Genomic DNA, 23,592 nt, shown 5'->3' with positions numbered 1-23,592 from the left:
CTTCCAGTTCCTTGGCCTTCTGTCGCCGTTCCTTCTTAGCCTGGCTCTTGGTCATCGCCCGGACAGGTGCAGAGCCAATTCTGGACGAAGCGGGAGGAGAGTTAGCACGGGACACGGACGCTGAAGTGTAAAGATCGGCTTCCGAACCCAGGTCGCCGGGCGTATCGGGCCTGCTGAGCGACGAGATACTTGGCCGTCTGGAACGCGCTTTTGTTGCTGCAGGTATGGACGCGACAGACTGGGTGGCAGATGGGGGCGGCGGAGTTTCAGTCTTCGGCGTGTCAACCACACGGAGAACTCGAGGTTGGCGGGGAGCGGACGAGTCGGAAACACGGGAGACCCCAGTCAAAGGTGTATTCGGACGGGAACCAATCGTCGAAGTGGGCACCGGGCCATGAGCATGGGATTGGCTTGGTGTATCGGGCTTTGGAGCATCATGAGACTGAGAAGTACCCAAGGGAAGCTCCAGCTTTATGGGCTTGACTTTGCCCGTAGGCGCCGAGGTTTTCTCATTGTTGTCTCCAGCCTTCGAAGGGCCAGCTTTCCTATCAGCAGCGACCGTCAAATCTCCTTTCTGCTGAGCGCGAGCCTTGTTGGCTGACTTTGGCACAGGAGAACCGAGTGATATTTCGGACGCATTCTTGACGCGACTTGAGGTAGGGGCATTGTCAGGAGTGTCCTTCAAGTCCGGAGAGGCCTGGCGAGAGCCTTCCTGTAGTCCTTGGCCCGGCGTGCCTAGCCTATGGAAAGGCGGATTAAGACCTGGCGGCACAGATGGCGACGAGACCGGACTGGATGGATTGAGCGGACTTTGAAACAAGGCAGATGCGGGATGAGCGTGTGGTAGAGGAAGTCCCGGAGGCAGGGTAGGGGTTCCAGCACGGGCCGAGCTTTGCGAGTCACTGGAGAAATGCGAGCGCACGAGATAGCCAAAGCTGTCAACCGGACGCTTGTCCTTTGGCTGAGCTCCAAGAGGAGGAAATTCTTCGTCCACTAGAAGCGCTGTTAGCTTCTTAACGTCTGCAAGACGATGTGTGAGTGAGGCGGATGACAAGAATAACGCAAAGGAACCCCTCCCAAGACACAAGCAGAAACGGATAGAAAAAGGGCGTGCCACTAGACTCCTAGAAACAAAACGAGACGACAAAGGTACGGAAGGGCAGGCATATTAATTACACAAATGTCCCGGCCGATGCAACCAGACGGACACACAAGGCATATTGTCTATAGAACAATAATTGTGAGAAATTGGTTTCGCATAGAGGGCCCTGCTCGTGTTTATCGAAAGCCAGGGCAGGGAGGTTAACGTACATAAAGCCATGACCAGACCGAATGGGCCACCAAGATGCTGATAGATCAACCCAGCTTGGATGCAAAAGAACAAAGTATACGACAGCCACCAAAGCGCAGTGGACCTAGAAGACACGATGTGCCCATAAAGTGCAAGGACGCCTCCCATCCACACGGAAGCCGGAGACAACACGCAAAAAAGAAACATGACGTGGCACAACAAAGAAACATGAAATCAAAAAAGAACAATCATGAAGATAACGCCAAAGGCACGCCTAGCCCGAATTCTTGTTGTTTTCAAGAGCCGTTTGCTTAATGCTTTCGTTGCAGAGCGGAAATATGTCGCAAAGTTTTCAACATCGAATCAATGAGTCCGGAAAACTGAAACATAAGAATCATATCCCACGCCCATCTAGAGAAATATGATATCATGTCATCAAATAAAGAGGGAGACAGAAAAAGAAGCATGGGCAAAAAGAAACAAAATGCAGAAAGGGTAGTCATCATAAACAACAGGGATAGAAGTGAAGGGCGAGGGAGGGTTATTAATGAATTATGAGAAAGGGGGGCAAACAATCACCAGCGGTTGAAGCCGCTACCATACATCATGGCCTGATTGTACCCACCTTGACCCTGACTCCCGTACAACGCCTGCCCAGCAGCAGCGGCGGCGGCAGCATTCGCACCAACCTGGTGCATCCTCGCCTGTAGGATGCTCGGGTCCGCAAGATCTACTACACCGCCTCCACCGGAGGAAGTGTTAGCGTGTCTGTGCTTCTTCCCCTTCTTCTTCTGCTTCTGTGGACCAGACTCGGAATAATTTCCCGCCTGAGCACCATAGAAAGAGCTGAGAAGGCCATTGCCGGGAGTCAGGGGAGGGGGAGTTTGGTGCTGTTGGAGGAAAGGAAACATGAACTCACGCTTAGCGGCCTCTTGACCCTGCAAACCACCGGCATTTGCGCTACTGCGGCCTCTCAGCAGCTCACGCATCAACTCTGGATTGGCTTCTTGCTTTCCGAGGTTGGATCCCAAACCGACATTGGCATTCGTTGTGAAACCGTGACCCTGTGCAAACATGCCGCCGCCGCTGATAGGCGGAGTACCCGCCGTCTTCAACCCGGGGGGTGGACCCTGCACGCCACTAGTGAAGTAGTTGCCAGCAAGACCATGTTGAGGACTAGGGGCTGCGAGCGGGTTAGGAGTACCAGCCTGCATTTGGCTCAACATGCGCACATTAGGAATGTTCTTGGCATTGGCCTCATTGGCGAAGGTGAAACGAGAGTTCTGGCGACTTTGAGCCTGTAGAGCATTGAACTGTGCCATCTGGCTCTGGAGTAGACCCTGACGGACCTGAGCTGCTTGGTCAAGAGCAGCGGAGTTGAGTCCACCCTGCAGCTGATCAACCAGGCCAGCCTGTTGGTTGCCGGCAGACTTCAAGAGAAGCAACTGCTGTTGCTGCAGAGGGGTCAAGCTACGGCCTGCCAGGTTAAGTTGCTGGAACTGGTGACTGGTTGCCGAGACGGGGGAGCCAACCGCGGAGTTTGTCGTCGTGCCCTGCTGAGAGGGAGGTTGAATAGCACCATGAGATTCGCGACCACTACGGCCTCTCGGAGGCACTGCGTCATCCGGCTCGCCACCGAGCTGCAGGCTTCCGCTCTCACGGCTCTCTTCTTCCGCAGCAGCTGACTGCAGTAGCTCCTGCTCCCGCCGGACACGCTCCTGCTCCGCCTTCTCACGCATAGCTCGGCGTTTCACACCACCATAAGGATCGATGAATGAAGGGTGGTTCTCAATAAGGGCAACCTCCTCCGCAGGCAGACCAGCCGCCGAGAAAATGAACTTGAAGTCTGGAGAGTTGACAGCCTTGACCAAGTTATCCAACAGAGGCGTCTCCGGCTTGGGTGGCGTCTGAACAGTCGGCGGGGAACTGGACGGCGAGGATCGTGCTTCAGGAGAGGGGGACGGTTGTGCTTGCACCTGCGCCTGTGCCTGAGCTTGAGCTTGAGCTTGAGCTTGGGCCTGGGCCTGGGCCTGGGCTTGGGCTTGGGCTTGGGCTTGGGCCTGTACCTGAGCCTGTGCCTGAGCACGCTCTTGCGCATTCGTAGACTGCTTCTCCACGCGTTTCGCCTCCTCCACCGCGGGCGACACCGTGGCGATGGCGGGTCGGGGACTTTGCGAGGCCTGGCTGCCGGTCAAACTTGCTCGTCTCGTCCTGCTGAGCACGGCGTCCTTGTTCGCCCAACTTGCCGACGATGGCAGGGCAGACCCATCAGGTGGCCGGCTACCAGCAGCGTCATCCCTACTAGGCTGACGGCGCATTGGTTGCGAAATCGGTTGAGCGGAAGACCGGGCAACGTGCGGAGGAATCGAGTGGGTGGGACCGCTGGGGACACCGTTGATACGCTGACTCGACAAGGTGTTCATCGAAGAAAGATCCTGCCGGCTGTAACTGTCGCTGTCCTCACCAGTCTCATGCAGGAAGGTGCAGTTTCGATTATGACATTGCTCGTTACGCAGGAAGGAAGAACAATACTTAGTCGTACCATATTGGGCACTAGAACGGTCAGTACGTTGCTTTGTGAACAGAACATCAGAAGGTAGACGATTCGACCTACCGTAGCACCCTGTCACCGTTGGCTGACCCATCCACAGCTGCTATGCAAGTGGCTGCGTCGGCCTTCCTTGCGTAAGTGACGTAGACACCAATGCCCTGGTTCGGGTTGCCACCAGGCTTTGCCTTGCTCACGACGATCTTTTCGATATCACCGTATTGGCCGAAGTAGTCTCGACCGCGCAAAGTCAGGAGGAGTTGATTCTCGTCACGTATTGTGGGGTTGAGACCGATCACGTAAACCAGGTTCTTCTGCACGACGCGGACACCGGCAAGATTCTTGCGACTGGAAGCCTCGATCTCACGTTTCTCGGCCTCCTTCTTCTTCGCGGCGGCAGCCTTGCGGTGTTTCAAGGCCAGGTCGGCTTTGAATCTAAAATTGCGGGTTGCGATGTTAGCGCCAAGACGCGGGAAGGGACAGTGGGAACAGGAGCGAGGAGTGACTACATACTCGTCGGCATCGGGAACCTTGTATTGTATGGTGCTCTCATCGTAGACCCGTCGGCAGTTGGGGCACCGGCCTTCTTCGCTGTGGGTTTTGATGTTGTTGTAGCAGAATTGACAAATCTGGAGGGGTCTGTTAGCGACGGTCCGGATCGCATACGACGCGAGCGATCTCCTGATCGGGCCGTTGATTCGCGAGGGAGTACAAGGCGAGAAGGATGCGTACCTGATACCCACAGGGGCAAGGCTTGAAGTTCTTATCCGAAAGATCGAATTCTTCGATGCAAAGGGGGCTAAAGAAGACGAAGATGTCAGCCCAACGGACCAGTCATAGGACAACCCGACGGGTAGGAAAAGTGGGAAGCGGACGCACCAGAACTCGTCGTCATCATCGATGACGGAGTCAATCTGTTGGCGACTTGACATTGTGAGTGACGAAGCTGTGCAACGGTACGACGACTGGACAAGACGGCGATCACAGTCCAAGACTAACACCCATCAACCAAACCCGGGCGGAAGGGGGGGAGCAGGTAGAGGGCGAGGAAAAGCGGGTAGAAAAAAAAGAACGTCAAACGAGACAGGAGAGGAAGATAGGAAAAGGGACGTAAAGAAGAGTCCGAGGGAGGTAGAAGATGGTAGATCGACGAAACGTGGGGTAAAGGTGAGGAGGACGAGAAGAAGGAGCACGGAGGGACACAGACGCAAAGGAAGAGGGAGAGTTGGAGGCGAAGAGCGAGAAAGAGAAGTGAAGCTTTGATTGATGGGGTTTGCGCGGGTTTGCACTGTTTGACTGCCCTTGCAGCCTGAGGCGTACATGTGTTGCTGTCCGCGCCGCTTATGTCATCTCCGGCAGCCAAACTTGCAGTTCTCACGTGACCGAGACAACTTCGCCTGGACCGGCAAAAGCTCCTTGGATGAGGAACCTCCGCTGCTCTCCCCTCCCTCCACCTTCCCCGTCGTCTCACACCCGCAATTGTCCGTCATCATGGCCTCTGCTCGCTCCTTGATGCGGCTGGGATCTGGCCGCTCCCTGGCCACCGCCGTCCGGTCGACCCGTACCTTCACTACGACCGCTCTGAAGGCCACTCAGGCCTCGACCGCGCCTATCTCAGAGGATGTTCCCAACATGCGCCAGGCCCAGCGTCCCCGTATGTCCAATGGCACCCGGATTCGACCACTGATACCGCAGGATGTGCACCACTAACACAATTCTTTAGCCTCTGGTCCTCTCCGCGCCCCCGTCATCAACCCGGCCGACAAGTACCAGGATAAGGCGGACAGCCTGCACAAGTACGGCCAGTACATCATGTCGTGCCTGCCCAAGCACGTCCAGCAGTTTTCCGTCTGGAAGGATGAGCTCTGCATCTACGTCCCTCCCTCCGGCCTGATCCCCACCATGACCTTCCTGAAATACCACACCGCGGCCGAATACACTCAGATCTCGGACATCACCGGTGTCGATTTCCCCACCCGCGACCAGCGCTTCGAGGTCGTCTACAACATGCTCAGCGTTCGCTACAACTCGCGTATCCGTGTCAAGACCTACGCCGACGAGGCCAGCCCCGTGCCCAGTGTTACCGGTCTATTCGAGGGTGCTCTGTGGTACGAGCGTGAGGTGTACGACATGTTCGGTGTCTTCTTCACCGGCCACCCCGATTTGCGCCGTATCATGACCGACTACGGTTTCGATGGTCACCCGCTGCGCAAGGACTTCCCCTTGACTGGATACACGGAGCTGCGCTACTGCGAGGAGAAGAAGCGCATTGTCATTGAGCCTCTGGAGCTTACGCAGGCGTTCCGGAACTTCGAGGGTGGTACTGCTGCCTGGGAGCCTGTCAGTGCGGGTACTGACAGAACTCCTGAGTCGGTATGTTGATATCAAGTTGTGCGATAACGAGGATGATACTAATTGATGAAATAGTTCAAGCTGCCCACCCCCAAGCCGGAGCCGAAGGAGGAGGAAAAGAAATAGAGGAGATGTAATCGTATTATCTTTCCTTACTGGTTCTGTATGTACATACCGTGTGTTGAATTTGACGTTGGTTTCGCGCAAACTTCTAACGTGGGTCGCCATTTCTCAAAGTAGGTTGACTCGCGCTATGATATCGTAGATTATGAAATTATATCCTTACATTGCACACAATTCGAAAACTTTCTCATCAAAAATTTGTAGAGTACTATATCCACACCCAATTGACCCAATTACACCCAATATCAAAAGATAAAATCAACAAACCCCCCATGAAATCATCCACCATGAAACGGACCAATAACCATCCCCCAAAAATAAGACGCCCAAAACGGCAAAACGCCCCGTCCACGTCCCAAAACTAAGCCAAAAGGCGGCGAGCAATCCCATTCCATCGCTTGGCACCGCCCTCCCTCCGACCGGCAGAAAAAGTTCCCTGACCAGACAGAAAAACTACTCTAATCTTCGAATCAACATTGGAAGCCATAAACCGGAATTTATCCCCGCACCTTGCCCTCATCACAAATCCAAACAAATTACACCATTCAAAGGCACATACGCACCCCATCAACCCGAAAGCGAAATAGTATCAGAGGAAAATGGGGAAGCGCAACTTCGCAGACTTCTCCGAATCGCCATACACACCGCACGACCGGAGCCAGTCTTTGCAAGTAACCCGACTATTCCAGAAATTCGAATATGGTGTGATGACGCTATCCAAGTCGCTCAAGGTAGCGCGGGGGTTCGAGCGACAGAAGCTCGGACGAAGGGAGAAGACGGCGCAGAAGGAAGAGGGAGAGAAGAAGGAGGGGACGTTGAGTCGGATTGCGGAGGAGATTCAGGTCGTTAAGGTACATCCATCACGTCTCTCCCTTCTCAGGGCCTTTACTTTACTAAACATCTGAATTAAAAATGATAACAGACACTGGACCCCCACGCCACCGCCGAAAAATACCTCTTCAAGCAACTCCTCAAGACGAAACGCATCGCTGAGTCGCCGCTCTTCATCCAATTCAAAGACAAGAAGAAGTTATCCGCGGAGGGACCGAAAAGTACGGCTGAAGCGAACGTCACGGCACGGTTGTACAAGTCCACGCCGGTGAAGAATGTCTTTCCGGGGATTATGGAGGGGATACGGAAGCTACTGGGCATTGAGGATAAGCCAGCGGATGGGAAGAAGAAGAAGGATGCAAAGAAATCCTCCAAGGAGGAGAAGAGCAGCAGCAACAAGAAGAAGGCCGATGCCGAGACCGCGCGGACAAGCGCATCCGCTGACCCCTCCCCAAGCGGCGACGAAGACATCAACATGTCCGACGCCGCCGGCTCCGACGCAGAGAGCATCGACTACGCACAATTCGACGCGCGACTGGCGCCCGATTCCGGCGACGAGAACGAAGACGGATCCGAAGGCGGCGAAGATCTCGATCCCAATGAGATCAGCGACGTAGAAGAAGAAGAGGAGGAGGAGGAGGAGGAGGAGGAGGAGGAGGAGGAGGAGGAGGAAGAGTCAGACGACGATCAACACATCTCCATCTCGCGCTCCCCGTCCCCCTCCTCCCCACCGACCAAAAAGCCCAAAGCAACCAGCAAAGCCTCCTCGACGCCCGCGACCAGCACGACATTCCTCCCATCACTCACAATGGGCGGATACTGGTCCGGATCCGAAGATGAGGCAGAAGACGGCGCGGCGGCGAACGAGCCCCCGCGACGCAAGAACCGCATGGGCCAGCAGGCGCGTCGGGCGCTGTGGGAGAAGAAGTACGGATCTGGAGCGAATCATGTTAAGCAGGAGAAGAATAAGCGGAAGGGAGGGGGACGCGATAGTGGGTGGGATGTGAGACGGGGAGCGACGGATGGGGGTGAGCGGTGGGGACGCGGTGGACAGTATGGAAGTAGGGGTAGACCGCAGCAGCAAAACCAGCAGTTTGGACGGCCGCAGCGTGGTGGACCGCCAGCGAAGAAGCCCGAGGATGATAAGCCGTTGCATCCGTCGTGGGAGGCGGCGAGGAAGGCGAAGGAGCAGAAGGCTACTGCTGCTTTCCAGGGTAAGAAGGTTACGTTTGATTAGTAGTAGGGAGAGGAGATATCCTATTTCTGTATGTAGAGCATTTGTAGATATTATATCATCATGATGTTTGAAAATTATTTTGGGATATTTATTGTCCTGCTATTTCCACTAATAGTTGTGAAACAATATATACATACTGTCTAGGTATCTTGAAACTGAAATCCGGTTCTTACAGACGGATCAACATATAAACAACGCAACACATCACAACAGCCTTGAAAAGCCAAACCGAAACGCTGAAATCAATCACAACGAAAGTCGACTTGCCTTAAGGCAATTAATCATTCATGAAGTTCATCCACCGCGTATCCGCCGATTTCATCTCCCCAGAAAGGCTCGGCTGGCCGTCAGGTTCAAAACAAGGGATGGCAGTAAACTCTCCCAACTCCTGGGGCAGATTAGAAACAAAGTGATCGAGGCCAAAGTGCGGCATCTGCGATAAAGGATGTGAAACAGAAAACTCCGATGAGTCGGGAAGACTCGCGCTGCCCACATCGGCTTCCACGGGCTCGTTCGCAGTGGATGCACCACCCGTCATAGGGGTCATAACCGGGGCGAGTCCGTTGCTAGTATGATGATATTGCTGCTCTTGGAATGGGACGATTTCCGGGGAGATGGGCCCGGTCTTCCACAGCATTTCCCAGTTCTTGAACCGGTCGTATGCTGATTCGATGACACCGGTACTGCCTTGGGGTTGGGTCTGGCTGTATTCTTCGAGACGACGGATCGCTCGCTCTAGCGTTTCGATGACGCTCACTGCAGCGCGGGCAGAGCCGACTCCCATGGACATGATCTTGATCAGTGCCATGCCCTTGTCTAATGCTTCGCGTAGGCGCTCGGTGCGTTTGGTCAAGCTTTGAGCTAGAATGACGAGTAAAGCAGCGCGACACGAGCTAAACTCGGTAAATGATGCACGGGCAAGACCGCGCTCGTCACGAAGGAGCCGACATAGGTCGATGATCTCGAGAGCGGCTTCTACACAATCCGTAATCAATGTGGAACGGTTCTTCGCGGGACCTGATGGTGTCTTGACCGGAGCACCCGGTAATGTGGCTGAGCTGACTGCCCGGTTGGTGCTGAAGAGGAACGGCCGGCCCAGGAAGATACGCGTCAGACAATAGTCGAGCTTCAAGTGCACGTTGGAGCGGAATAGTGGCCCTGCTGGGTTGAGATCCCTGCAGTTGGTTTCCTCGGGCAGCGTTCCCCACCAGTCGACTAGGTTCTTCCGCAGATTCAGGAGCCTCTCCAAGCAATCTTGTTGCTGGTTCTTTCGGGACTTGCGAAGGACGGATCTACTGGCGTTAGCAATATTCAAGTACCCTCTGGAGTTAGAACATACATTTCATTCGCGACTTCTCCGAGTTTGAGGGTTAGCTTGATGAGTGTCACCATGTTCGTATCGTTCGAAACATGTCCCGATGGCGTCAAGCCCTGAAAGTCAGTGGGAAAAGGGGCATCGACGTCTGCGTCTAACAAGGACACTGGTCTTCCGTGAAGAATGCTGACACGCCTAAAAATCGTAAGCACGGATGAAATCAAGGGGGCTGCCATATAACCTACTTCTCTATCGTGTACGCAGTCCAAAACACACGGTTTCGAATCTCAATCATACGCGGCGATAGTCCTTCCCCCGTATACTTCCGGTGCATACCATTCTGGATCGCCATCTTCAGCGCCAGACCAAAGTAGGTATAGCATAGTCCAGATGTATCGAGTGGCAACAAATAAGTTCCAATCAGTAGGCAGGCCTGCACGCTTCGGACATTTGCCGTGGCGATAATATCTGGCAACAGCTTCGATGCGAACTGGTAGAAAGTAAGACCGACATCGTCCTCGGAGAAGTGATGGTCATCATCGAATGCCGAGTTGGAAGAGAGACGATTAACGGGAATGGACGATTCCATATGCGCAAATTGTGTTCCGACAGCCAAGACCATCAGGATGGCGCAAACCGAGCCGGCATCCTTCGACGACAAACAAGACGGATCTGTATAACAGGTGTTGAGCTTATCTCGCAGCCAATCTTCTTCGACGTAGAAATTGTTGGTCTGTGCATATTTGAAGAATATTTGGACAAGGAAGTCGGCGACAAAACGGGGTGGAAGACAGGTGACTGATGTCGATACCAAAGTTGAACCCGACTGTAGCTGAGTCGCTCGCCATCGCTCTTCAAACGGTTCTGTTTCGGTCGATGCCTATCACCCATCAGCGAAATAGAATAAGAGTGCTGAGAAGGATTGTGATTACCTCCGGAGCTGCCGTCTTCATCCACTCGTCAATCTTCTGTCTAATCTTCATGGAGAAGTTCAGATACGAGAACTCTCCCGAGTATTCTGCAGACCAGTCAGATAGCCCGAACCACTAAAACGAAATTCAAAACAAGTCGAAGAATCATACGGGTAGTATTATCCGGCAAAGCCTTGATGGTAAAGTCCTCATCATCGATGGCCAAATCCTCGAGCTCCTCGCCATCCAACTGCATGGAAGGCGGCCCACCCTCCATTCCAGCGGGACGATGCTTATGTTTCAGCTCCTCCGCCATCTTCCGAAGAGAATGTATATCGAACGAGATGTTTGGGACATAGTGTTGAAGAATGCGTTCCATGTAGCGGACACGTTCCGACTCGAGCATTTCATGTTGGTTGAAAGCAACGGTGCGGTCCAGGAGACTAATCCCATCGCATATTGTCTATCAGCCTCCACAGCTCACGGTACAGTTTCATAACCCTTGAAAAGTAGGTATCAGGCGACTTACGAGACGGACGATGAGCGAGCGAGCTTCTCGGCCTGATCGGGGTGAGTGAAGATGCATTGCCGACGATACCGGAGACATCGGCGACAGGGGACGCCTCCTTCGCATTTCTCCTTTACGCGACGACATCCATCGCAGCTATACTGGTCAGTAATACATTCCAAGAGATCTCAACAATCCCCAGGTATCCCGACGGGGCATTTTGCAGATAAAATCAAGGATTGGAGGAAGCTTACGCTCGCACCGCTCTTTTGCGGTTTTCCTCGGAAACGCGGGGTCGTTTCTGCTGGCCCAGACCAGCAGGGGTAGCAGGGCCCACATCCATGGCAGTTTCGAGTTCAGGGAGGCCGATGGAGAGGCAGGCGCATTGTAGAATTATAGGAAAAGCATAAGGCAAGAGGGGAGAGGGTCAAGTTGGGGTTGCGTGGGTTGCGGAGGACAAGAAAATTTCCCCGGGGTTCGAAGGAGGAGGAGAAGGGGATTCTCTGGCCCTTCCCAATCTTTCTTCTTACTGATAAGATCAGAAAGGGCGGCACACTCTCACTCAGCCATGCCTTCGCCGATCTACCGCCGAGACCTCCGGGGAATGCTTTCCATCTGCGATTATTCTTTTTTTGATTTTACAATTTTCGGATTTATGAAGCTAGTGCATTCCGGATAGTTGCTTGTGATTGGATGATGGGTTAAGCTATCATTCATACCTAAATAGGGTGCTCGCGTGACTCAAACTGGCCGCTGCAGGGCTGCCCGGCCAGCCATCACAGCTGGGGGGCGCGGATATAGATGGATCATCACTATAGTAACCATGATCGAACCCATTAGGCGGAGCTATTTTTCCCTAGTAGCAGAGCTAGTATGATTCTTAAAACCCATCCACTTCCATACCAATGTTTCTGGCCCGTCCAACTTCCAACAACTTATTCCCGATCACCAAATCCATGATTCCCATCCCTACGCACTTGAACACCACATTACATCCCTCCGGCACATCAATAGACTCATCCTTGCCCATCTTACCATACAGCTCTCCAATCTCAATCAGTTGATCCTCTTTCGCCTCCGCCAGAATCAACTCGCCCGACTCTTCCAAACACGCCTCCTTCGAGTCCACGTAGACCTTCCCTCCGCCCGACAGCAGCGTCTCGGTGTCAATCTCCCGCATATGCGGCTTGTACGAGCCGATAAGAGAGATAAACCGCCCCTTGGACGGCTGGAGATAGGTGTAGGGGAAGTTGGGCTCGGTCGCCGGCGTACAACTGAAGATCACATCGGAAGCACCCAACTCAGCCCGTAGCTGTTCCTCGTAATCTGGAGTATCTTCTTTGACCAGCGTAGCAAAGGTCTTGTCGGGATGAGCAGCCCGTAGATCAGCAATCGCATCTCGCTCCAGCTCCTCCAGTCGCCGGCGACCGCGGTTAATAAATGTAATTCTTTTAATCTGGTCCGGAACCAGAAGCAGGGCTAGTCGAGCGTGCCACTCCGCTTGGCGTCCGGAGCCAAAGATCAAGATGTGCTCTCTCTCGATGGTTGTGCAGCGAATGAACAGCGACATCACCGCCAAGGCGGTGCGGAAGGCTGTGATCTCCGCAGCACTGAGGAGACCTTGCAGTTTACCTTCCGGGGAGAAGATGTTGATGACGCCAATGATGCCGTTGGCTTGGGAGGCGGTTACAACTTTGAAGCCGGTGTGGACAGTGTTGGACACGGGCATGAAGAGAGAGAGGTTCTGGTCTTTGGTGACGATGGTGCTGCGCAGCGGTTGGTGGACGAGTCGCTCATGGCTGGGTGTGGAGGACTCTGAAGATACAGTCGTAAGACCCTCACAGATGGCATCAAGAAGGTCATGGCATTGTGTAGGGGTTAACTGTCGCAGGATCTGGGCGACCGCTGGCTCAGGAAGAAGACGCATTGTAGATGAAAATGTTGGCGATGTAACAACCCTATACAGTAGAGTTCAAAAGAGTTGAGAGATATAGAGTATAGTAAATGGGAGGCCAATAGTTATATTGGTTGTGAGTAGTGTGCCTGATGGATGGTCAGCAGCCTTTATAGACAGATAGCCCCTCGGCATCCGGGGGAGCGATGTCGGAGATAGACCAACTTAAGTGCCTGGGCGTCTAAGGGACACGGATATCATCGGACATCAGTACCGAGAAGAAAGGTCTAGTTCGCAGGAACTAACGTCGGGTGGCCTTCCGTTGCGATCGAGAGTTGCAATCGAGAATACGTTGTAGATGCGAGGAACGCGGGGTCGGGAATGGATCGACTGTCCGTCCCTCTTGACATCACCGCCGCGCGCTACGTGGATTAGCGGCTATCTATGCCGCACTATGATAGCACCAAGTAACTAGTTCAAGTTAAGCTTCGTTATCATGAAAAAGTAAATCAAATTTCTAACGCCATCTACATGCATGCTCACGCTTAGGGAATCAGCCAACAAAACCACACAATGCGCCAAACAGGCTAAAAGCCAAAACAAATATGCGAGTCAAGAGGTATCATAGAACAACATCAGTTACCCAAGCCAAACACGCGACGAGCGCGGCGCTTGAGCTCTCCAAGCATAGCCTCCTGCGACTGCTTGGTACGGCCAACCGCCTCGGTGTTCTCCACAGCACGTCTCATCAGGAAGCCCATGCATTCCTTGACAGTACCCCAGGTCAGAAGCTTGTACACGTTCGGGGTCTCCTGGGAAGCGGGGCCATCGGCGCTGGAGAAGCCTTGCAAGAGCTCGCAGCTGACCTCGTCGGCCATACCCTGAAGTTGGGCATAGCTGAGATCAACTCCCTGCTTCTCGGCACGAGCAGCCTGCTGGAGACGGATAGCGTGGGCCTTGCGAACGGAGTCCCGGTTGTGAGTGGCGATGATAACGTTGACAGGGGGCAGCTCGGTCTTGTGCTCCTCGGAGGCGGGCTGCAGCATCGAGTTGTAGCGGCGAGTCAGGAGAGCCTCGACGACACCGTCGTAACAGGCGTCAGTCTCCTCCTTCTCAGCCCAGATCAGGTGGCGAGGCTCGGTCTTCAGGTAAGCACCACGGACCAGCTTCACACCAGCAGTGTAACCCTCCTGGCGAGCAACCTCAAGGTGTTTGGCAATGGTGGCCGGGGTCGAGCGGAGGTAGGCCTGGTAAGTGTTGTAGAAAATGGCGTGGCCGGGGGTCTTCGCATTGCAGTACTTCTGGTACTTCAGAGCCCACTTCTCGATACCCAGCTGCACAGCCTGCTCCTCGGCATCGACGAGTAGGCGCACGTTGCGCGAGATGGCCAGGTCGCAGACCTTTGTGATAGCGTAATCCATGAATTCGGAGGGAGCAGCCTGCTTCTGCAGGAACTCAAGCACTTGAGTACCCATACCGGTGAACCTGTAAAGATTAGTACATGATCCAATTCGAGTAAGATGTGGGGAAAACCTACTTCAGGGCCACAAAGTCGCCTTCCTGGGCCATGTCGACGGTTTGCAGGGTACCATCCAGCCAGGTCTGGATCTCCGCGCGCGCGGCCTTCTCATCACGAGGGTCGACATTGCCCTCACCCACCAGGACCTCGCGAGCGTAACCCAGCAAAACACCCCGGTAGCCCAACTGCTTGATGGCCTGGATCGACTGCTGCACCTCGAGCTTGTTCTCACCGGCGTTGAACTGCTTGTACAAGGTGTGCTTGACGAGCGCGTTCAACAGAGGGTTCTTGGCGACGTCCAGAACGGGGGTCTTGGGGTGCGCGAGGGTCGAGAGCGCAAAGATGCACGGCTTCAACAGGAGGGTGGAAGAGGAGACGGAGAGGATCACCAGCGACCGCAGGACGGAGGAGATGGGGAGCTTAGCCAGGGGAGATCCCGAGGCATCGTTGGAGGGAACGGCAGCCTGCTGCTGCAACAGGTTGTTGGTGGGGGTAGACGCAGCGGCGGAAGATTTGGGGTTGCTGGTGCGGCTAACGTATCTGGCGGACGAGTATGTAGAGGGGACGCTCGAGAGCACCCGCATAGGACGGCGGGCAGCCTTCATGATGATGGTAGATTAAGTGGCGAGTATAGAAGAAGGTGGCAAGGGGGGGAGGGGAGGATGAGTGTGGAAGACAGAAGAGTCACGCAGCGGTGATAGAAATAAGTAGTTCTTCGGTCTGGAGACAAAGGAGGGGAATTTGTAGTGGTATGAAATGCATCGCAAGGGAATGGAAGTATGGCAAGTGGAGGATCTTTCTTTAGTGTAACTAGTAGATGGGGGATGGAAAGAAGCGGTTCCCGTACCGGTGGAAACCGGGCAGGAAGTGGACTGAAAGCCGGTCAGCATTGGCTTTCTTTCTCCTGGTCAGATACAACCCGGACAGCCATTACTATCATTTTCCTTTTTCTTTTTTTTCGGGGCTGCTCATCCCCGTGACGTTAGATAATGCAAACTGGCTAGCCGTGACTGGGAGATGATGCGGGTGGCGTTGCAGTGAAAGGGTGGCCAACTATAACATTGTTGCACCTGACCCGGCCAGTTGTGTCTAGATCTACGCCTGATCGCCCGCTACTGTAGGCTTCGCTCGAGCTTACCGATGAACTGGAGTTGGGGTGGTGTGTGTCACTACTCGATAGGAGGGTTTTGACTGGATCTTGACTACGCCTTATGCTTCCTAGCAAATGAGAAAGTATCTCGAACTATAGACAAAAGCACCAAGGGTCCCGTGCCCAAAACCCTAACCATCCTTGTTTCCCGTACTTTTTGGAGGGGTCAAAAAAAGTCCAGGTTATCGATCTGGCGATAACCCTGATAAGTGGTCGATAAGAGATTGGCGATGACCGGCAGGCGGGCCGGTGGGTTCATCCCCACCGGAGCTGTCGCCGCTTGACCGGCCCGGTCGTGCTGCTGGGCTACAGATTCACTAGAGACGATTACTATGCCAGCATGGAAAAGAATAATGTGTACCCCTGGCAGGACGTACAAGCAGGCCGATCTCGCTGATAGAAAAATACTATATTTTTCGATCATATCTGTAGTCAGGTCAAGGTATCACCCTCTCCTAGCTCTTGAACAACATCGCTGTTGCTGGCTATACTGTGTACTCGGTACAAAGTAGAAACAGCCACGGAATCTGCCTTTAAAGGTCGCCACCAGGCACCATATCTCCTGATGCCTGTATAATCAGGCATTAAAATATTACAAGCCGTATTTGGCTTAGTGCTGGAAGGTTCCATTCAAGCTCCACCGGGAGGCATCCGACTCACCAATAATGGCAACGGATGGCCAGCATGGATGGGTCAAGCTTTCCAAAGGAGCAAAGATGAACCATGCCATTAGGTAACAGAATGACTCCATCAACAGGTTTGGCAATGTTGGAGTTTCTCTTAGTCACAGCAACCTCGCGGTGGATTCAGCTCTCTTCACGCTCTAGAATACGCCCACAGTGGTGCGGAGAACAACCCCGGATTTGCAGCAGTCTAATACTACTCTAATGCCACGAGGAACGCCGCCGGTTTCTAACAGCTTTACAGAAGCTTAAATCGTCAATGAAAACCCGATCCATATCAAACAATGAGCAAGCCAGATAACCTGATATCGCATCCATGTCCCTGCCGCGTCGGACGATCCCCGCCCGCCAGCCAGGCAGATAAGGGAACCTGTGGCAGCCACCAAACCTTCCCATCTTCTAACGAGAAACACTGCTCGTATGTAAACCCAAACTAGAGATAAGATGCTAAACCCCCGCATATCGCCTCCCCAGAGCCCTTGGGAGCCAATGATGGCGTCCTTCTGGAAGACTTTGCGCCATCGGCCCGTAGCTCAAAGTCATCTCGTGTTGGTCCTGATAAGCATGTTTGCTGAGACAGGCCAGCTGGTCGCCTCTGCGACACCCATATAAGACGTCCGTAGCCAATTCCCATCTTCGACTGTTCTAGTCATTCGCATCAGTACATTATTCGTTCTTGTACACACCAGAATGGGTGCACCGACGTTCAAGGACTCTGAGAAGTCCGCAAATGAAGTGACATCTCCTCCCGTATATGTTGATGAAGACCCCGAGGCACTCAAGGGCGAGATCCACCATGGGCCAAACACAGACACCCAGCGTGGACTTTCCTCTCGACAGCTGCAGCTGCTTGCTCTCGGTGGTTGTATTGGCACCGGTCTCTTCGTAGGTTCGGGATCCACGCTGTCGACGGTGGGCCCAGCACCACTGTTCATGGGCTATTTTGCCATGTCCACGGTGGTGTGGTTTGTGATGAACGTGCTGGGCGAGATGACCACCTATCTGCCCATCAAGGGCATTTCGGTCCCTTATGTAATTGGCCGCTACACGGAGCCTAGTATCGGATTCGCTGCTGGTATGTTTTACATTGTACCTGACATGTTTATTTTAATTTTGCATTGCAGTAATAAGCTAATTCTGATTTAGGATACAACTATTGGTGGGCTGACATTATTCTCCGTTCACCAACACAATCTAATCTTTATGCCTCTTAGGTACTCGTTTGCCATGTTACTGGCAAGTGAAGTGACGGCTGCCGGGATTATCATCCAGTACTGGACCACCTCCATAAATGTTGGGGTGTGGATCACCATCATCCTCCTCGGTATGTTCCTCCTTCTATTTAGCAGTTCTTGATTAATTCTGACAATCACAGTGATTCTGCTCCTCAATATCGTCGCGGTGTCATGGTATGGAGAAGCTGAGTTCTGGTTCGCAACGTTAAAGATCCTTGCCATCATTGGTCTGATTATCCTGGGCGTGGTGCTTTTCTTTGGTGGTGGCCCTAACCATGATCGACTCGGCTTTCGCTACTGGGACAACCCGGGCGCGTTCAATCCCTACTTGGTGGGCGGTAACACCGGTCGCTTCCTCGACTTCTGGACCGCCTTTATCAAGTCTGGCTTCTCCTTTATCTTCTCCCCCGAGCTTATCACCACTGCCGCTGGTGAAGTTGAAGCGCCCCGTCGCAACATCCCGAAAGCCACCAACCGGTTCATCTACCGAGTCTTCGCCTTCTACATCCTGGGAACTCTGGTAATTGGTGTGACTGTGGCTTACAATGATCCTAAACTCATGTCCGCCGTTGCTAGTGGTAGCTCTAGTGCCAGTGCCAGTCCTTTTGTCATTGCCATTCAGAATGCTGGTATCTCAGGGCTAAACCATGTCGTCAACGCTGCTATTCTAATCTCAGCCTGGTCCTCGGGTAATGCATGGCTGTTTGCTGGTTCCCGAACACTGTATTCGCTCGCCTGTGGCGGCCAGGCCCCCAAGATCTTCACCCGATGCAACCGCAACGGCGTGCCCTACGTGGCCGTTCTCATCACCTGGGTAGTCGGCTTGCTGTCCTACCTGAACCTGTCGGATTCGGGAGAGAACGTCTTCTACTGGTTCACGAACATCACCACGGTGGGAGGATTTATCAACTGGGTGCTGATTGGTATTACCTATTTGGTAAGTTGTTTCCTTCGATCTCTTTGACAGACCCGGCTGACCAAATTTAGCGTTTCCGCAAAGCATTGACCTACCACGGCCTGATGGACACGCTCACTTTCAAGACCCCTCTGCAGCCCTACGGCACATACTACGTAATTTTGATCGTATCTCTCCTGACCATCACCAACGGATACGCGGTTTTCTTTCCCGGTAACTTCACTGCGGCCGACTTTCTGGTGTCGTATATCGTGGTAGCTATTTTCCTGGCACTCTATGTGGGCCACAAAGTGTGGTATCGGACCCCATGGATGACCAAGGTGTCGGAGATTGACGTGTTCACGGGCAAGGAGGAGATTGACCGGCTCTGCGAGAACGACTTTGAGCGGAAGCCGCGTAATTGGCTGGAGAGGGTGTGGTGGTGGATTGCTTGAGCAGGATTCACCACTTGAGTCAGAAGTATATATTTGCAACTTCTCTGGGCACGACACATGTACATAGATTGAATGTTATAGCCAAGAATGGAAGCCCAATGGCTTGGATATTTGTCATTGCCCACAATAACCGAGAAGAGTAGCAGCTGCATTGATCATTACTAGTAGTTTTGCAGAGAGGTCAGGTGGTCAAGTCACGCGTCGGTTTGCTGCGGTGTTCATCTCCGCCTCTTTTTGCCGCTCCACGTATTTTGTCATTTAGTCGGTATGCAGCCATCATGCATGGATCAAACTCGGCATTCGTCATCAATTCTAGAGCTGCTTTGAGCTCTCAATTGACTCCATGTAAGGTCATTGGTGTCTCATATCTGGGTATACCAACTTCCAGCTTAATGAAGACGAGTCAGACAGCGGAGGATCCAAAGCGATCGCTCGTAATGCGGGGGATCAATGCGGAGGCGGAGAGACTATCACTGGCATCACAAAACACAACACCATTCAATTCTGATTCACATAATCTACTTAGCATTAAATGATGCTAGAAATCCAACAAAGACGTGTTCCTGTTAGTCATGATTTTCGTGCGTGTCCAGCACTATCTGCCTCCTAATAAAAAGCAGCGGAAGACCAGCAGCCGGTGGAGGTGTCCGGGCCGGTAGGCAGCTCCACCCGGAATCCAGCCGGCGGTACTGATTAGCGCGACAGCAGAGTACTATCAGATCTGCCTGCATTTCCTGCCCGGCCCATTGGTTGCCGGTTCGCTGCAAGGACAATCACTTGTTGGTTCGCTGGATAGGACTTTGTCTCTCTTCCTGAACTGCAGTGTACTTTGTGCCACCCAGGGATCCTGCGCGCTGACTAACCACGGCCGGCAGTAACCGGGCCTCTTATATCACCGGAGCTTCCCCGCGTCTGCTTCACTTTCTCCTCATCTCTCCTACTTTTCATCCCCTCGGATTCAGTCCTCGTCCAGTTGCTACAACTCGGAAGAGCACAATCCATCATGCAGTCCTCTTTGCTCCTGCGTTCTCGGGGCCTTTCCCTCGCCAAATGCCCCTCCCTCTCCCTTGCCCGCACGAGCGCTCGTGCTATGGGCTCTTACGCCACCTTCAAGGTTCCTCGCATTGACAACGAGCCTAACGTGAGTAACCATGAAATCGCGCTCATCGTCAAGTTTACTGACTCAATTGCAGAAACACTACGCCCCCGGATCTCCTGACCGCCGTGGTCTCGAGGAGGCCCTCGCCAGAACCAAGCAGAGCGGTCCCCTCAACGTGCCTTTGGTGATTGCCGGCAAGGAGGTTAGTAGCATATATGCGAATAGGAGCAGCGATTGGGATAATCTAACTCCCCGCAGATCAAGAGCTCCCAGGTCGAGACCCAGAGCAACCCCGCCTCCCATGCGCCCGTGGCTACCTACTCCAATGCCTCCGTCGCCGAGGTCCAGGCTGCTATTGACGCTGCCCTCGAGGCTCGCAAGTCGTGGGCTGCTACCTCTTTCGCCGATCGTGCCAGCATCTTCCTCAAGGCCGCTGACCTGATCTCGACCAAATACCGCTATGACATCATGGCTCTGACCATGCACGGCCAGGGCAAGAATGCCTGGCAGGCCGAGATCGACTCTGCTGCTGAGCTGTGCGATTTCTTCCGCTTCGGTGTCAAGTACGCTGAGGACCTGTACGCTCAGCAGCCCGTTCACCACGCCCCTGGCGTGTGGAAGTAAGTCATGCACGAAACCAAGTAGCAGTTAATGGATCAAACTAACTTGACTAGCCGTGTGGAATACCGTCCCCTGGAGGGATTCGTCTACGCCATCAGTCCCTTCAACTTCACTGCCATTGGCGGTAACCTGGCTGGTGCTCCCGCCCTGATGGGTAACGTCGTCGTTTGGAAGCCTTCTCCTTCCGCCATCGCCTCCAACTGGCTCGTCCACCAGATCCTTCTCGAGGCCGGTCTGCCCAAGAACGTCATCCAGTTCGTTCCCGGTGATGCCGCCGAGGTCACCAACACCGTCCTCAACCACCCCGACTTTGCTGCCCTCCACTTCACCGGTAGCACCGCTGTGTTCCGTAGCCTCTACGGCCAGATCGCCAACGGCGTTGCCGAGGGCAAGTACCGCAGCTACCCCCGCATTGTTGGTGAGACCGGTGGCAAAAACTTCCACCTGGTCCACAAGTCGGCCGATGTCCGCAACGCTGCCGTCCAGACTGTCCGTGGAGCTTTCGAGTTCCAGGGCCAGAAGTGCAGTGCCACCTCCCGCGCCTACGTGGCCGCCTCCATTGCCGACGAGTTCATCAAGAACGTTGTGGCCGAGACCAAGAACATCAAGGTCGGCGAGCCTTCTGACTTCACCAACTTCTGCGGTCCCGTCATCCACGAGGCCTCCTTCAACAAGCTGGCCAATGTGATCGACGAGGCCAAGAACGACCCCGAGCTCGAGCTGCTGGCCGGCGGTAGCTACGACTCCTCCAAGGGATGGTACATCCAGCCCACCGTCTACCACACCACCAACCCCGACCACCCCCTCCTCTCCCGCGAGCTCTTCGGTCCCGTCCTGGTCATCCACACCTACGCTGATGCCACCGAGGCCGACTTTGCCAAGATCTGCGAGAAGGTTGACCAGACCGGCGACTACGGTCTGACCGGTTCCATCTTCGCCCAGGACCGCGAGGTTCTCCGCACCGCCGACGATGCCCTCCGCAACACCGCCGGTAACTTCTACATCAACTGCAAGAGCACTGGTGCTGTTGTCGGCCAGCAGCCTTTCGGCGGTGCCCGTGCCAGTGGTACCAACGACAAGGCCGGCAGTGGCAACCTGCTGTCCCGCTTCGTCAGTCTGCGGTCGATCAAGGAGGAGTTTGTCCCTACCTACAAGGTCCCCTACCCCAGCAACGATGCTTAAGGGGTGAGTAGGATGGTGATGAGAGATGGTTATTTGGCATATTCCATATTCCCCACGAGTTTTGCATATGTGGCGTTCGGTAAAATTGTTGTATGAATATTTTAGTTATTAAATATATCCAGTCCACCGGAACATCCTTATACTTGTAAACCTACACTAGACCCTAGATACCATCCGCACACCTCTCCAAAAACCTCCTCATACTCCCCATCGCCTCCCTCGCAAACCCCTCCACATCCCCAATCTCCTCCTCTCCCGTCTTCCCCCCATCAAAAATCTCCATACTAAACCACCCCCTAAACCCCGTCCTCAACACCGCCCTCCCCACCTCCTCAATAGGCAAATACCCCCCATGATACGGCATCGGCCTGAAATCATGACTCCACCGCGCCCTAGGCCTCGCCCCATCCACCACCTCATCCTCAAACGGAGATAGTGGCTTATACGCATCCGACACCTGCAACAGGAAGATCTTCTCCGCAGGAACCGTCCTCGCCAACTCCTCCAAACTATCTTCATACCTCTTCCTCACATCCTCACCACCACCACTAACCACCCCCCCAGGGGCCGTCGGATCCCCCCACTCCCCCCCAGCCGTCTGAAACGTATCCAAACACAACCCAACATTCTCCCTCCCCACATCCCTAACTATCTCCCATACATCCTTCCAATTCGGTGCATGCGTACTCCAGCACCAGTTCTCGTACGCGATGCGCTGGCCCTTGCTCGCTAATATATCTGCTAGTTCACGTAGATCCTCCACCACTGCATCCCTGTCCACCTCCCCATTCTTTATACATAATTTCTCCTCCGGGGTATCCGTCGATCCGATCTGTAATAGATCCGTTCCCAACGCCTCCATAATCTCACTCCACCCTTTTGCACGGGAGAACGCGTCCTCTCGTTCTGCGGAACCGCGAGGCCATCCCTCGAAGTTGGCGAAGGGCTGGAGCATCATAATCCGCAGATTGTGGGATTCGCATATTGAGCGGATTTCGGTTGCGGAGCGGATGAGCGCGGGGTAGTCGGTTGGTAGGATCTGGGTGGTGCCGGGGTTGTGGGTGTTGGCGTAGGCGAGGAGGTCCGGGAAGACGAGCTCGATGCCCGTGAAGGAGGCGGAGTGGAGGGTGGTGAGTTTGGTTTCTAGGGGGGTTGTGCTGGGGGGGCCTAGGGAGCAGGTTGCGTAGCTGAGGGGGATATTGTTGATTTCTGTTGTGGGGGACATTGTTGTTGTTGTAGATGCTGTGATAATATTTTTATATGTAGGGGTGATGATGATTGTGTGGTTGGGGGTTTCGTGGTGAGTTGAATTGATGTGTCAAAGGTGATTGAGTTCCAATTATAGTCAGTAGAATGTTGAATTGAAGGGAATGGTGGTTGGGTGTAGAGGTATTGCAATTGAGTTGGTTTTGGGTTCGTTCAGGATGATGTAACCGGCCGTTGTTAGGGCTTCCGGTGCTTCCAGACAGATACTTTGTATATTGTAGTTGATTCTGCAGCAGGTTTTGATCGGATCAGTGGAATCTATTATTTATCCAATCAATCATGCCATGCTTATAAAGTATTAGGATGGGTTGTATAGCATGATAATAATGAGTGAGTGGTATCTTCCATGACGTCTGCACATGATGTAACGGGTGCGTAGTAGTAGTAGTGCCTGGCCTATCCGCGCCACGGCAGCTCTTAAAAATGCTTCATTTCACAACCCCTCAACAATGTTCCACTGTAAACCCAATTAATATA

The 23,592-nt window shown here is 53.6% G+C and overlaps 9 protein-coding genes across 9 annotated transcripts; 4 read left to right on the top strand and 5 right to left on the bottom strand.

Moving 5' to 3' along the window:
• Window positions 1–1,866: 1,866 nt before the first annotated feature.
• AtWU_06887 (CCR4-NOT core ubiquitin-protein ligase subunit MOT2) lies at window positions 1,867–4,771 on the bottom strand (the record flags this gene model as incomplete). Its single annotated transcript, XM_035501996.1, has 6 exons — window positions 1,867–3,315; window positions 3,358–3,844; window positions 3,906–4,274; window positions 4,353–4,468; window positions 4,572–4,638; window positions 4,719–4,771. 6 exons carry the CDS (start codon window positions 4,769–4,771, stop codon window positions 1,867–1,869), a joined length of 2,541 nt encoding a protein of 846 aa, XP_035357889.1.
• Window positions 4,772–5,330: 559 nt separating this feature from the next.
• Window positions 5,331–6,317, top strand: AtWU_06886 (complex I 30 kDa subunit family protein; the record flags this gene model as incomplete). Its single annotated transcript, XM_035501995.1, has 3 exons — window positions 5,331–5,493; window positions 5,563–6,212; window positions 6,267–6,317. The coding sequence occupies 3 exons, from the start codon at window positions 5,331–5,333 to the stop codon at window positions 6,315–6,317; spliced, it is 864 nt and encodes a 287-aa protein (XP_035357888.1).
• Window positions 6,318–6,913: 596 nt separating this feature from the next.
• AtWU_06885 (BUD22 family protein) lies at window positions 6,914–8,382 on the top strand (the record flags this gene model as incomplete). Its single annotated transcript, XM_035501994.1, has 2 exons — window positions 6,914–7,165; window positions 7,237–8,382. 2 exons carry the CDS (start codon window positions 6,914–6,916, stop codon window positions 8,380–8,382), a joined length of 1,398 nt encoding a protein of 465 aa, XP_035357887.1.
• Window positions 8,383–8,659: 277 nt separating this feature from the next.
• Window positions 8,660–11,459, bottom strand: AtWU_06884 (Zn(II)2Cys6 transcription factor; the record flags this gene model as incomplete). Its single annotated transcript, XM_035501993.1, has 7 exons — window positions 8,660–9,674; window positions 9,722–9,892; window positions 9,943–10,577; window positions 10,630–10,715; window positions 10,780–11,051; window positions 11,138–11,272; window positions 11,371–11,459. 7 exons carry the CDS (start codon window positions 11,457–11,459, stop codon window positions 8,660–8,662), a joined length of 2,403 nt encoding a protein of 800 aa, XP_035357886.1.
• Window positions 11,460–11,996: 537 nt separating this feature from the next.
• AtWU_06883 (putative proline utilization protein PrnX) lies at window positions 11,997–13,043 on the bottom strand (the record flags this gene model as incomplete). The annotated part of the gene is made up of 1 exon (XM_035501992.1): window positions 11,997–13,043. One exon carries the CDS (start codon window positions 13,041–13,043, stop codon window positions 11,997–11,999), a length of 1,047 nt encoding a protein of 348 aa, XP_035357885.1.
• A 602-nt stretch (window positions 13,044–13,645) lies between these two features.
• On the bottom strand, window positions 13,646–15,134 carry AtWU_06882 (proline dehydrogenase family protein; the record flags this gene model as incomplete). Its single annotated transcript, XM_035501991.1, has 2 exons — window positions 13,646–14,495; window positions 14,548–15,134. The coding sequence occupies 2 exons, from the start codon at window positions 15,132–15,134 to the stop codon at window positions 13,646–13,648; spliced, it is 1,437 nt and encodes a 478-aa protein (XP_035357884.1).
• A 1,918-nt stretch (window positions 15,135–17,052) lies between these two features.
• AtWU_06881 (proline-specific permease) lies at window positions 17,053–18,947 on the top strand (the record flags this gene model as incomplete). Its single annotated transcript, XM_035501990.1, has 5 exons — window positions 17,053–17,437; window positions 17,509–17,521; window positions 17,577–17,686; window positions 17,738–18,534; window positions 18,585–18,947. The coding sequence occupies 5 exons, from the start codon at window positions 17,053–17,055 to the stop codon at window positions 18,945–18,947; spliced, it is 1,668 nt and encodes a 555-aa protein (XP_035357883.1).
• A 1,003-nt stretch (window positions 18,948–19,950) lies between these two features.
• Window positions 19,951–21,849, top strand: prnC (delta-1-pyrroline-5-carboxylate dehydrogenase prnC; the record flags this gene model as incomplete). The annotated part of the gene is made up of 4 exons (XM_035501989.1): window positions 19,951–20,088; window positions 20,141–20,248; window positions 20,305–20,666; window positions 20,721–21,849. The coding sequence occupies 4 exons, from the start codon at window positions 19,951–19,953 to the stop codon at window positions 21,847–21,849; spliced, it is 1,737 nt and encodes a 578-aa protein (XP_035357882.1).
• Window positions 21,850–22,012: 163 nt separating this feature from the next.
• Window positions 22,013–23,074, bottom strand: AtWU_06879 (sugar phosphate isomerase/epimerase family protein; the record flags this gene model as incomplete). The annotated part of the gene is made up of 1 exon (XM_035501988.1): window positions 22,013–23,074. The coding sequence occupies one exon, from the start codon at window positions 23,072–23,074 to the stop codon at window positions 22,013–22,015; it is 1,062 nt and encodes a 353-aa protein (XP_035357881.1).
• Window positions 23,075–23,592: the final 518 nt, after the last annotated feature.

Source organism: Aspergillus tubingensis (assembly GCF_013340325.1).
Source record: "Aspergillus tubingensis WU-2223L DNA, scaffold_8, whole genome shotgun sequence".
NCBI lineage: Eukaryota > Fungi > Ascomycota > Eurotiomycetes > Eurotiales > Aspergillaceae > Aspergillus > Aspergillus tubingensis.
The sequence above is the reverse complement of the archived record's forward strand: the minus strand, read 5'-3'. Positions and strand labels throughout refer to the sequence as shown.